This window comes from Heloderma suspectum, chromosome 1 (assembly GCF_057233095.1).
Source record: "Heloderma suspectum isolate Gila_16-S chromosome 1, 16-S_ref, whole genome shotgun sequence".
Classification (NCBI taxonomy): Eukaryota; Metazoa; Chordata; class Lepidosauria; order Squamata; family Helodermatidae; genus Heloderma; species Heloderma suspectum.
The window spans coordinates 286,820,947-286,834,977 of record NC_139458.1 but is presented as its reverse complement, the minus strand read 5'-3'; the positions used below and the strand labels follow the sequence as shown (position 1 = coordinate 286,834,977).

The 14,031-nt window shown below is 44.0% G+C and overlaps 1 protein-coding gene across 2 annotated transcripts; it reads left to right on the top strand.

The window, feature by feature from the left end:
- Positions 1–1,957: 1,957 nt before the first annotated feature.
- LOC146359186 (glutathione S-transferase-like) lies at positions 1,958–10,879 on the top strand. Of its 2 annotated transcripts, none has more exons than XM_084826813.1 (7): positions 1,958–2,016; positions 4,069–4,175; positions 5,019–5,070; positions 5,547–5,679; positions 7,311–7,452; positions 9,321–9,452; positions 10,516–10,879. In XM_084826813.1, exons 2-7 carry the CDS (start codon positions 4,089–4,091, stop codon positions 10,633–10,635), a joined length of 666 nt encoding a protein of 221 aa, XP_084682939.1. In that variant the 5' UTR covers positions 1,958–2,016; positions 4,069–4,088; the 3' UTR covers positions 10,636–10,879. The 2 variants fall into 2 exon arrangements, with proteins under 2 accessions (XP_084682939.1, XP_084682938.1); XM_084826812.1 differs by lacking the exon at positions 1,958–2,016 and adding an exon at positions 3,009–3,049.
- Positions 10,880–14,031: the final 3,152 nt, after the last annotated feature.

The window sequence follows — 14,031 nt, the reverse complement described above, 5'->3', positions numbered from 1 at the left end:
ATAAACACTACATTCTTAAATGAAACATGATGTGTGTGTGTGTGTGTGTGTGTGAAAACATTAGAATATAAGTGACAACTTAATAACTTCTTATGCTGTAGTATGTAAAACAGCCTTCCCCGATGTGGTGCCCTCCAGATGTTTTGTACTTCAACTCCCATCAGCCCTAGAAAGCATGGCCAATGGTCAGGAATACCGGGGGCTGTAGTGCAAAGCATCTGGAGAGCACCAGGAAGGGGAAGCTGATACAAACTGTACAAGTTTGAGGAAACTAAAAAGTAGGCAGACCAACCAAGACCACTTCAAATAAATAATAGTTGCTTATCTGCAGGGCTCACTCCTGGGCCCAATGTTCTTCAACATTTTTATTAACAACTTGGATGAGGAGGTGCAGGGAATGCTTATCAGATTTGTAGATGACACAGAATTGAGTGGGATAGTTAATACCCTGGAAGACAGAAACAAAATTCAAAGTGATCTTGATAGGTTGGAACGCTGGGCTGAAAACAACAGAATGAAATTTAATAGGGATAAATGCCAAGTTCTGCACCTAGGAAAAAGAAACCAAGTGCACAGTTACAAGATGGGGGTATTTGGCTCAACAATGCTACAAGTGAGAAGGATCTTGGAATTGTTGTAGATCACAAGCTGAATATGAGCCAACAATGTGATGTGGCTGCAAAAGAGGCAAATGCTATTTTGGACTTCATTAATAAAAGTATAGCTTCCAAATCCTGGGAAGTACTAGTTCCCCTCTACTCAGCACTGGCTAGGCCTCATCTGGAGTACTGTGTCCAGTTCTGGGCACCACACTTTAGGAACGATGCAGACAAACTGGACAGGGTTCAGAGGAGGGCAACGAAGATGCTCAGGGGACTGGAAACAAAGCCCTGTGAGGAGAGACTGAAAGAACTGGGCATGTTTAGCCTTGAGAAGAGAAGACTGAGGGGAGATATGATAGTGCTCTTCAGGTTCCAGAGAGGAAGGCCAGGATCTCTTCTCGATCATCCCGGAGTGCAGGACACGGAATAATGGGCTCAAGTGACAGGAAGCCAGATTCCGGCTGAACATCAGGAAAAACTTCCTGACTGTTAGAGCAATACGACAATGGAACCAGTTACGTAGGGAGGTGGTGGGCTCTCCCACACTGGAGGCATTCAAGATGAGGCTGGACAGCCATCTGTCAGGGATGCTTTGACTTAGATTCCTGCATTGAACAGGGGGTTGGACCTGGTGGTCTTACAGGCCCCTTCCAACCCTACTGTTCTATGATCTATACATAATTTTGTTAGAATCATATATGTCTACTCAGATGTAAGTATTTATGTAATAAATACTTATGCAATTTACACAGCACAGTATGAGATTATTATTATTATTAAATTTGAGTCTTTTTCTGAGAAAGGCATCTAGGTGTCTTACAAATGAGATGATATAAGGTGCCCCAATATTCCTGTGATGTCAGTTTTCTTCCTAGGTTTCATGCAATAATGTTGAAATTATTCAGAGAACAAAGAATTCAAACTAAAGGCACAATTTGATGTATATTTAGACAGAAAAAAAAGTCCTGCAACTCTCAGCATTCCTCAGCCAGCTGTTGTAGGACTTTTTTCTGTCTAAATATGCATCAAACGGCGCCCTAAGTGTGTGTGCGTGTGTGTGACTGTGTGTGTGTGTGTGTGTTGGAGGATGACTGTGTGTGTGTGTGTGTGTGTGTGTGTGTTGGAGGGGGATAGCTGGGGTCTTACTACTTCTACTTGCCATTTCTTTTGCATTATCATGTAAGAGTTTGCCGGCGAGCAATGTCTCTGTAGACCCTTGTTTTGCCGGCGTGTTGGGGATGGGGCAGCTGGAATAAGTACGCGGGCTGCTCTTTCGCGTCAGGAGCGCCCCCCCCCCCCCGCCACACAAAGCCTCCACGGTCTTTACAGAGCAGCCGCGGAAGTCGGGCGCCGCCGCACAACCCAACAACGAAAGCAACGCGGGGAACCGTCCGGAGAGCGAGCAAGATCTAAGGTGAGCACAATCACGGGCTAGTGCAAGCAGACGGTCCTCGCCGCTCAGGGTGTACCTTAGCAGCTTCATGAGAAAAGTACTGTCTAGTTTAGACGTAGCCTCATAAGGTTGGGAGGGGCTTCCAAGACCATCGAGTCCAACCCCTGCTCAGTGCAGGAAGCCTGATTCCCAGGCAGAGCCCCATCCAAGCACTAACCAGGGCTGACCCTGGTTAGCCGGGAGCATCCAGCCCTTTGCTCGTCCTTAGCCCTCCCGGACCCAAACCAGAACCTGCAATTTTGCATGCCACAGTAAATTAGGTTTTGCACCGCCGGGGGATGCTAGTTCGGCCCGTGTCGCCGCAGGCAAGGACGTTTTTATTCAGGCAGGTCTTTGGCATAGAAACTTGCGGAAGCAGCGAAAGGGGTTTTTAATTGGCTGGGGCAGTTTATTCCTTTCATTGGGGCTGGCGCTCTTAATGTATCTGTCTTGATGTTATGTTTTAATTAAGGTTCTGTTTTTAATCCGGATTTTATTGTTAGCTGCCTTGAGCACCATTTCTGGGCAGAAAGGCGGGCTAAAAATAAAGAATCCAAGCGATCTACCCACCGGAACCCCTCACCTCGAAGGTGGGTGCTCCCAATAGGGCAGTTCTGTGTATTAGGCCTTTGCCCATATGCTCCAGCTGCTGCAGCTGTCACCTGCCCGCTGATGCAAGGGGATGTATCGAGTTGATTACACCAAAAACATGAAGGTGGATGCTTGCCCCAAACGCAGCTGCACAGACTTCTGCCACAGTGAGTTGCATCATGGCACGGCCGGGAGAGAGCCTTCCTCGCTGTGGTCAGCCTGAGTCAGCTGCGCGGTGGGTGAAAAGGCACCCACACAAAAGCAGAGCAGAGCAGTCCCCCCCGCCTTGCTATAGAGAGTTTCTCCTCCAGATGGGCTGTTCTCTCCTCTGCAAAGGCGGAGCCTCATGGTTTTATAACTTGAGGCCGCACAAGTTCAGTCTTATGCTGGAGAAGAACTCGCTCTCGTTCAGGAGTTCCAGCAGGTTAGTGTTCAAGGTCCAGAGAGACCAGGGTTTAAATCCCCACTCAACCACGAAGCTCCCTGGGTGACTTTGGCCAGTCACTGACTCTCAGCCTAACCTACCTCACAGGGTTGTTGTGAGGATAAAATGGAGAGGAGGATTATGTATGCGACCTTGGAAGAAAAGGATAGAAATATAGGAAAAGGATAGAAATATAACAAATTATACTTCATGTATTTTAATGTTTTTTTAATTTTTGTGAATCCCCCAGAGAGCTTTGGTTATAGGGCAGTATAGAAATAGAATGAATGAATGAAATAAGTGATAACCAGCTGCTCCCTGTGGGCTAAAACAGACATTACTTAAAATGTGTGTCTAGCAGCTTTTTTTTGTTTTCATTTTTATTGTAGTGTAAAATCTTTAAAGTCTACTCCCACCACTCTAGGTTCCTGATCTGGAGGGGGTCTTGCACCTATGCTTGAGTAAAAATGGAAAAAAGACATAGCTGCTAGATACACATTTAAAGTAATTTTTGTTTTGGCCCAGTGAAGCAGAGATAAAACAAAGGCTGGAAAGAGGCAAGGAAAACATCTGAAAGTTTTGGTTTCAGGGAGCAGGCATGTCTATTGATTTGTACTAAACTGGAACTTTGCAGATAGTAGAGATCTGGACAAATTGGTTGACAGAAGAGAGCATCTTTATGAGGTAATCAGAAATAATGTCAAGAGAGAAGAAGCATCTGATGAGCGGTGGGGAAGAAACACTATTTTGCTGCTCTGTGAACAAGGGCCGTGGACATCAAATGGGACTAAATATTCCTGTATTTTTATTCTTTGCTTACTACATTATCTGTGCACTAAATGCCATATCTGCTCATGACTTGTGATTATGAAATGGAGGTGTGTGGGTTTAAAAAAAACAAGCAAGCAGCCCTTAATATCAAATAACAAAGGAGCATTTTGAAAGATAGTCCTGCTCTGCTTGTCGTGGCTTTCCTACACCTTGTTTCTCTGAAAAATGATCTGTACTTATCATAACAGGTATTCAAACACTTGGAAACATGGCTGGGAAACCAAAGCTTATATACTTCAATGCAAGAGGCCGAATGGAAACCATCAGGTGGCTTTTTGCTACAGCTGGGGTTGAGGTTTGTCTTCAAAATGTTTATAATCAATCATATTTATCTGAAAATCCATTTGAGGCTGTGGCTTATTTTGATGTGTGGATAATTCCCATACCTCACGTTTGGAAGGTTATAAGTTCACACCAATGTGTCCACTTTTCATTACACCCCTGCTTCAGGGGCTGGGCCGCCCATTAGGCAGAGCAAAGCAGCCGCCTCAGGCAGCTGATTTTGGCTGTTAGGAAAGGGCAGCAAATTGATAGTTATTTAATGAGAGCCAGTGTGGTGTATTGGTCAGAGTATTGGACTAGGACAAGGGAGACCCAGATTCAAATCCCCACTCAGCCATGAAGTTCATTGCATTGGGTGACCTTGGCCAGTCATCATCTCTCAGCCTAACCTACCTCACAGGGTGCAAAGATGAAATGGAGGAGGGAGAACGATGTACGTTGCCTTGAGCTCCTTGGAGGAAAGGAGGGATATAACTGGGGGGGGGGGATTTGTATGTTTACTTACAGGAAGATGCACTTGTCGGATTTTCTGCCTTAGGTGCCAAAATAATCCGGCCAGCCTTGACTGAGGGAGGAGGGAAATATACTTAATTAGGACACAAACTGTTTTCTACCTTAGTTCTGAGACACAAAACTGTATTTTATATCACTTTTCCCCTGAACATTTGATTATGGGGAATTTGCAGTGGAATTTTATTTTCAGATTGGTCGACATGTTACCGAACACATGCACCACCTCTTGCTCTTTGTAGCACATTTTCTCAAGAGTCCCACATGAGAAGGGAGATTAATTAGGGGCTTGTCATCATGTTTTCTCATGAGATCCTTGACCTCTTTTGCCTCTTTTGTTTGCTAGTTTGAAGAACAATTCATTCAATCAAAAGAAGAGCTGGAAAAGTTAAGGAAGGGTGAGTATGACACCTGAATGTTTTAGATGTCTGTTTTGGGGATTGTGAGTATATGTATATAGGATTCAGAATTATATTTATTTATTCTGTGAATGCACAGTTGTCATTTAGTTATTCTGTATGCTTTGAAAGAGAAGGCAATTTCCCAGTTGTACACAGAATCCTTATACCTATGACACTCAACACTGTATTTCCTAGGGCAAGTGTTTTTTTTAGCTGTGGAGCAGACATAGTTTCAAATTTCAAATTTAAATAATACAGGAATACATTCTTCCAGTGTATTCACCATACACATGTATTACATTTCTGCAAAAATGCCCCTTGTCTTTGGATCTGAGGAAAAAGCTTAAAACCACCGTGTACAAGAAAGGATCTAAAGCATGCCTTGTGCAGTGTTCCCTCAAATTCCTGATCATGGAAATTGGGAAGGTAAATAAATTGATTTGTCACCTTTCTTTTCATCTTCTTTTCACAAGATGGATACCTACTCTTTCAGCAAGTGCCCATGGTGGAGATTGATGGAATGAAGATGGTGCAGAGCCGAGCTATTCTCAACTACATTGCAGCAAAATATAATCTCTACGGGAAGGACTCCAAGCAGAGAGCATTGTACTGTAACATTTCTAAGTCTGGTGACTAAATGCATATTTCTGATTACTATACAAGATACGAGAAGAAATCTGCAGTTTATCATATGATCTGCTATGAGTCAGCATAGTTCAGCTCATTGCTAGCTAGGACAAATAAGTTCAGGGTGGAGCAATATTTAATCACGATAAAGTTCATGTAGACTGGTTCTTTAGAAATCAGTGTGGTTTCTATATAGCCCATGGCCTTCACTCATTTAATCCTGAGTCACTGGAGTTTAATGCTCCTTTTCCAAGGTTTTCTTTTGCTTCTCCTACTTGCTTTTTTAATATAGTTGTTTTTTCTTTCGAGGTTATGTTTCATTGAAAAGAGAGCATAGCAAATAAGGCTGCAATCTTATACACACTTACCTGGGAGTAAGCCCCACTGAACTCCACTTCTGAGTAGACATATGTAGGATTTTTGTTGTATGCATATCCATGAGGATAAGGATCTTTCTTGCCAATGTGTTACTTCTGGGAATCAGTCAAATGATGTTGTCCCAGGAAACATCTCCATTATGGGAGAAATGGCTGTTTCCAAGAAAAATTGTCCTTTCCCAGTGACAGGATTACTGTACCTGTTTTTCTGCAGGGGTGTCTCACATTTCATGCACATTTATCATATGTTGCCTATGACACTACAATACAATTCCCCCTTCCCAATTGTTTTATTTTTCTTTGTCTTAAATTCATTTCATTTTCAAATGTACAGAGCTAGTGCACACTGGCTTGTGAGATATTAAGGGATGGCTTCTCCACGTTCCATTATTTTGGAATGGATATCATTTGCTGCTGAAGCTAGCAAGGATAAAGCACTAGCAAAGACTAGCGAAATCTTCCAGGAAAGGAACATTCATCTGGAAAGCCCTGCACAGCTCAGGACTACTTGCAGCTAGCAATTATGGCCCACTCTAGATATGTGTGACTAATTTTCATGATTGAACTCTGAATGATCTTTAACAGAAGGACAACAGCTAATGGGGTAGTGTCCAACATTAACTGTCTGCCAGCAGCACAGAAACCTGGCAGAATGGATTTTCCCCTTCTCCTTACACCCCCAAAATCTGTATGGTCCCAAATCCAGAGGGCTGGGGAACCCTCTGGAGCAGATTTGTGGGCATGTGAGAGGCTGCAAGGGGGAGGAGGTCGGGGAAATCTTGCTGCACAAGCAGAAGTCCGCTTGCACAATGTTGGATTTATCCCATGGTGATCTACTTTACAGGGTTGTTGTAATGATTCTGTATGTCATACATGTATGTGAAATGCTTTCAACGCTTTGAGTGCTTTTCTACATGAGGCATTGCGCACACATCATTCCCCACTCACAGTTCTTTATGCGGGTTTTTAGACCGTGTTGTGACCCTCCGGTTTCACTTCTGTCTCTAACCAGCACTTTTGGCAAATTTTTTTAGAGAAGGAAAAATGTGGCATTGAATTGTGAAAGTGGAAGAAATCATTTTTTCGCTTGTGTACTTGCACTATTCCGCTATACCAGAGTGCCACTTAGAGCTTATGTAGCACAAAAGGAAACACTCCTGTATAGTGCCCAGGTCTCAATATGTGCTACATGCTAACTGGCTATGAGTCATGAGACCATTCTCTTCTTTTCAGCATTGATATGTATTGTGAAAGTACAATGGATCTGAATGAGCTCATCATGGGGCTGCCCTTCAAACCAGCTGACGCAAAGGAGAAGGAGTTGGCAACAATCCTTGAAAAAGCCACAACCAGATATTTCCCAGTCTTCGAAAAGGTATGAGGCAAAAAGGGATCTGCACTTACTGCCGTGATTAGACAAGGGATGTGTATGCTCAACTACAGTTGGCAATTTGTAACTGTCAGTAAGACTCTTTGATCGATCAGAAATCATTTCCTTTAATCCTGTGCTTTCCTAAGGGCTGATAGCTAGAGCACCCCTTTTCCTGAAATAAAACCAAAGTAGCACTCTGCTCTTCAATTAAAACCTTTTCAGCTGATCTCTACACCAGCTGAAAATCCTGTATTTAAAATGGGGCTTTCTGCTTCTGTTTTAAATGCAGGATCACAACTGACTCACGTTACACACACTTCCTTTTCCCCTACCCCTTCTCCCCCTCCTTCTCCCCGGTAGCTGAGTCTTCCATTATCTTCTTGCCACTTTAACTCTTTTGATGGAGGGAACTGAAGTGGGACACAACGGGGTAATTTGATAGGTCATTATCTGAGATCTATTTAAAAATGGAACAAAGGGCATTTAGTGCAGGAGAAGCCTGGGATGATCACTGTGTCATGTAAAGAGCCTGCAAGCTTCCGTGAAGAAGCAATTTCAATCACAGGATAAAAGCCTGTTGTGGAGGACCCCTAGGAGCAAGAATGACACCGATCAGGTTTCCTCAAAAGCCCATGATCTTAGCATCCCCTTTTGACTGAAAGAAGATGAGCAAGTGAAGCATGCAGAGAAGCAACCCTCCTCAGAGGGAGAGTAATTCTTCTGTCTTTCTCCATTGGCGTGTTTCAACTCTCGCAATGCAGAGACACAGCAGAAATGCCCACTGCAAGAGAAAGCTGATTTACTATTGTATTTTTTCTGCCAGGGTGGGGAGAAGTGCTTGTTCGATTTTTTACCCAAGATGCCAAAATATCCTGACTGGCCTTGGGTAGCATACATTTTGTTCTGGGGGTTTCCTTATCGGGAAAGGCTACAATATCAGCGAGAACAGTAGCTCCAAAATGCTGTGGACAAGGAGAACATTGACCTCCTTGCTTACTGTTGCAATATTTAATGAACTAATACTTTCAACCTTTTCACAGCAATGCATATGATTTGCAGTAAACTCATCCTAGTATCTGTTTGATCCAAAAATAACCTTTGAAAGGCACAATGGTGCTATGCAAGAGCCCTATTTGGCACCCCCACACACACACTCAAGAGTACCATCACGTGAAGGGGTAGTAAGGTTGAGCTCTTTGGCCAGCCCCCTCTGTTCCTTCACAGTGCCCAGTGTTGGCTCTAGGGTTTGGGGGCCCTTGCGCAAGAGACCCTCAATGGGCCCCCTTCCTCGGTGAGTCCACCTTCTCAGTGCTGTTGTCAACAGCTGCTATTGCTTCTCTTGTTTCTCATCATTGATACCCCCTGCTTCCTGTTTGATAGGCAGAGAGCCGGTGAGCAAGTAGGCGGTGGCATCTGCTGCTGCTCCTCGTCGCCGCCACCATTGTCTGGGCCAGAGTGAGAGGCAGGTGAACAAGCAGGTTGCAAGGATGAAGAAGAGGAACAACTCCAGAGGGTTCTTGTCAGTGGGCCTCTGCTGGGGTGTGGCCTCTGGGCAAGTGCCCACCATACCTAATCTTGATGCTGGCCCTGATTGTGCTGGTGAACATCTGCAGGAGGGAGTTTGCTCTCCTTGTGGAAGCTCCCTGCGCAGTTTAGATCTCTGATCTTCCCGGTTCTGGACCACTCCCTTGGCATAGCGTTGCATTTTCATTATGTTGAAAATTGAGAAATAGCTTCTCAAACTCATGTCTGAATTCCTGCATCAACACTAATACAAATCGTCCCCATGTAGTGATGCACTGTTCTTCAGGTGGATGACTTTTGGAAGTGCTCTAAATACATCTCCTCAATTTTGTATGTTCTGCTCTTAGGTCCTCAAAGATCACGGACAAGACTTTCTGGTTGGAAACCAGCTCAGCAGAGCAGATGTTCAATTGCTTGAAACCATTTTAATGTCAGAAGAGTTGAAGGCTGATATTCTTTCTAAATTCCCTCTTCTAAAGGTAAGCAAGTACTCTTGGTAAGTCCTCCAACATGAAAAGACAGCACAGTGATGCTAAAGCTCACTGGATCCAGCAAGTTCTCATTAGCTGCTAGATCATGGGTGGGCAACATGGGGCTGCATGCACTCCTGTCCTCTTGTGGGGGCCCCACTGGTGAATTTGGCAGCATGGTGGAGGCAAAAGAATTGGCAGTTTGCCACCAAAGTTCGGTAGCAAACCACTACAGAGCCTCAGAAAGGCCAAATTTAGCTTGCAGTGGTTTTCTGCTGAATTTTAGTGGGAGATAGTGGGACACGTTATGTGACATTGTGCAAGAAATTGTGCACCTTCTAAATCCGTTATCTATGGCCCAGCTATCACATTTGTGGGCAGTATCCAACTGTGTCATTCCACTAGTGCAAATGGTATTCTACAAGCGGAACTAGTTTCCAAACTATGCACAAGAGGAGAATCCAACTAAAGTTATGCTTGCACAAACATGGTTGCAGAACTGGTTGTACATTACTCATGTGCAACCTTTTGTGCAAGCAGTTGCACAACCATTTGGACAATGGGTTATGCAAGTGTAACAAGCAACCAGTTGTGCAGCACAAAGGTTCGGCGGAGCTCCTCCAGGGCTATTTGAGTTTGTGGAATGACACTGTTGGATACTGCCCTATGTCTGGATATCACACCGTTGTCGCTGAATGGTGACCTGAAGGACTAATGCACAATAGCTAAAGTGCGTATGAGGCCTGGATTCATGGATAAGGCATTCGTGAATTAACTGAGAGCTCTGGCTATTGGACAGTATAGACATAAATAATTAATAAATAAACGGCATGTTACGTACTTATGGTTACAAGCTTGCAGTGGGGTTCACATGGTGACCTCCATTTTCATGGAAGCATTCTTTAAATCGGTTTTAGGTATATATTTTTTTCACAAGCAGTTTCATTATTGACCATTGTTGTCATATCCTTGCATTGTTCAGATGACAAAAGAGTGTTCAAGGATGCCATTTTTTCTTGCGCTAAAAGTACTCCATTCCTGTTTTACAATGTCTTTCCATTTATCTTTTTAGGCATTTAAAGCAAGAATAAGCAACATCCCTACAATTAAAAAATTTCTGCAGCCTGGTAGTCAGAGAAAACCACCACCTGATGAGGAAACTATAGCAGCAGCAATGAAAGTTTTCCACTGAATTGCAGCTGACGATCATGGCTAATGCATTATCATAGTTATAGGCAAAACTGAGACAGGGCATTTATTTTAAATTCTTGTAAGGGACTACAACAGCCATTCAGGCACAAGTTCCAGAATAAATTGACATAAGCACAATGGGAAGTCAAATGAAGAGGTTTCTGATGAGGAAATGGTGACAATACTGTGTGCCACTCGACTAAAATGAAATAAAACGTTCTACAGCACTTGTATTTTCATTCAGTATTTATTTGGCTTGTGTGTAATACGTCTGACCTACCATGACCACGTTGACAAACACTACTTCCTGGTGGTGACCTGCATGGAGGTGATGGGAAAAGCCATTGTGGTCCCACTAGGTTAGAGGCAAGCAAAGTCAAGTCTATTAATGTACTCCCTGCCAGGAAATGTCACATTTTCACAGTCTAAGATCCTGACACAGCCACCTATGAGTATTTCCTTATCAGTTGGATCCAGGTTTAATCATACTCAGAGTAGACTCAAGTTAGTCATGACTAGCTTAAATTCTCCTGATTTCAATGGGTCTAATTTAAGTATGGCTACATCTGTACCCAACCCAGTGAAAAGATACCTATGACATATGCAGACAACCACACAGACAACCACACAGACATAATCTTGTGGTGGTTCAGATAAAGCTCTGTCAGGCTTAATTAAATCAACTCATTGCAGATGAGAAACAGTGAATGAATTTGACACATTTTTGTGTTTGTTCGTATCCTGATTTTTAGTATGTCAGTTTTCAGGTTATATATTAAAGTTACATAGATGCATTCATAGGAGTCAGTGAAAAACAATTCAACTTAAATACATATTACCCACCAAGTTAAAAGAAACCTTCAGCAACAAGGCAGCTTGCATGCCAAAGGCCTGGCTGAATAAAAGTGTCTTTGCCTGCCACTGGAAGGACAACAAAGAAGGAGACACCTGAGCTTCCCATGCCAGGAAGTTAAGAGGCTGGAAATATCTATCCACATTTTATTCCTTTACTGTATGTATTTCCTGCCTTAGTTCCATGAAGAAACTTAAGGTGGCATAGATGAGGTTCCCAGGAAGTCTCCCATCCAGGCACTGACAAGACCCTGCTTGCTTAGCATCAGCAAAGTAGCTACCTCATGTGCCCTCAGATGCTACCCATACAACTTGAATATATGCTAGAAGGGTCCTCCTCACTACTTCAACAAGGGAAGGAATGGTTTCATGGTAACTGTCCCATTTAATATTGTCCTAAAACACTTCTTTTGGTTGAAGCACAATCACAAGAAAGCTTTTTGGTTTCTGTATTGCCACAGCTTTTGCAAGAAGAATTTGAATAATGCTATGTGCACCCCAGTTTTCTGAATGGTGAAATTTCAGGGGTTCCAGCATTCATTCAAGGTTTGGTTTCCTTGGAACAAGGTTAGTGTTATTTAGGTTATTTACAATTATATAGGTTGAGCTTAAGGTGGAGCTTTACAGCATTAATGCCACAACAGATGCCCCAAGGTTTACTGTTTCTCACATCAGATCTCTAGGGAGAAAGCCAGCCCCTCGAAATGCTGTTACAGAGCTCAAGACACAACCCCCTAACTCAGCCTTCCCCCCCCCAAATGGCCAGCTTCTTCTCAGACGCACACCTTGAGGATCCTCATGCCCAAAGAGGGGAGGAGGTGGTAGAAGTAAAACATGCCCTCTTCTTGAAGGAGGCTCTTGACCTTTCCTTAGCCTTTGTTAAAACTAATCTCCTTAACAAAAGAGGGAGGAGTCTGGGTAATCTTAACTGCTCCAAGGTTCTGCTCAGGCATGCCAAGGTGACAGAAAATACATTCACAGAAAGTTGATAGAAAACTAAATAGCTTGAGCAAACAGTATTCTCAAGTAAACTTTGATTATAGACAATAAGAACATCAGCATGTGGTAAAGTCTTCTCTGAAAGGCTTGTGCTTGCTTACATCCAGGCGATCACGGGCCTTTAATATCAAATATAATATGATTATATGGCAAACTGTGGGGGGGGGGATAATCATTACCCTGTGCACAAAAAGTGACCCAACCCAACCATTTGGGCATGGCTAATCAAATGGATCTTTTCTATGGAATTGGCAACCTGCCCTCAAAGTAGGCAGGGTGTCTCTAAGTGGGTATAAGGTGGCCATTCATGAATTTCAAAAACAAGAGGACAACTATTTGCATACCAGTGCAGTGGCACCTTAAAAACAGGACTAGCGTCAAAGGTAGGCATTGTTGGGCACCTGTCAAGGGCCCACACCTCAGCAGGGGACCACTGACAAGAGATCCCTGGACTTTCTCCTCTCCATGCAACCAGCTTGTTCACCTGCCTTGTGCTCTGGCGCAGACAACAATGGTGATGGTGACAAGGAGGAGCAGTAGATGCCACTGCCAACTTGCTCACTGCCACTCTGCCTATCAAGCAAGCAAGTGGCAGCAGTGATGAGGAAAAGGAGGAGGAGCAATAGCAGCTGGTGACAATGGTGGTGAGAAGGTAGCCTCACTGAGGGAGGGGGCCCATAGAGGGTGTCTTGCCCAGGGACTCACAAAAACCTGGAGCCGGCCCTGCTTACAGACTAACAGATGTATTGTGCAATACATTTGCATGGACTAAATCCGATTTCATCAGCTGCATGAAGTGTCATCTGTAGTTGGCAGTTATATATAAGCCCGATTTGGGTGATTGAGGCAGTGTTTACCTAATACTTGAGGAAGAAGACCATGTCACCTCCACCAACCCCTTCGTCACTGTCCTCGTCACCCTCCACATGTTAGAGCAGGGTTGTAGGTTCTCAGGCCTGGGGGCCAAATCCTTAAGCCTAAAGCTAATTACTGGCAGTAAGAGGTTTAAGTAAATTATGCTGGTCTTTTGGTCCCTCCCCCCCTTTGGCCTGGTCCTCCACTGGAATGTGACCCCTGAGAGTATCTCCAAAATGGAATTCAGCCCTCGGGATGAAAGAGGCTCTGCATCCCTAAGTTAAAGAGTTTGTGTCTGCAGTAGGGAGCCTTCTATGCTCACATAGGGGCCCCACATGAGTTGGAACGCTGGAAAACCAGGGCTCCAAGTCACACAGGAAGCCTAATAATTAGGAGAGCCTGCCACTGCAGACAGGCACCCTCCAGCTTGTGTAGGGCTACAATGTTGGTGATGGAGGCTGGTGATGGAGCTAGTGCTCTCATCTTCACTTTCCACCCTTGAATGTTAAGCTAACACCGCCACAAATGCCTGAATAGGGGTCTACACACACACACACACACATACACACGCACATACACACGCACACGCACAGGCATAGAGGGAAAAAATCATAAACAAATACAAGAGGTACAGTTTGTGCCAAATGCAAACAGCATTTCACGACCTTCTGGCCACACAGTTTACATTTTC

Bases quoted from the DNA above. Each gene is read 5' to 3' on its own strand.
- LOC146359186 (XM_084826813.1), top strand. From the start codon at position 4,089: ATGGCTGGGAAACCAAAGCTTATATACTTCAATGCAAGAGGCCGAATG. The intron at 4,176-5,018 runs GTTTGTCTTCAA...TTTGTTTGCTAG, and splicing joins TTGCTACAGCTGGGGTTGAG to TTTGAAGAACAATTCATTCA. The intron at 7,453-9,320 runs GTATGAGGCAAA...TTCTGCTCTTAG, and splicing joins ATTTCCCAGTCTTCGAAAAG to GTCCTCAAAGATCACGGACA.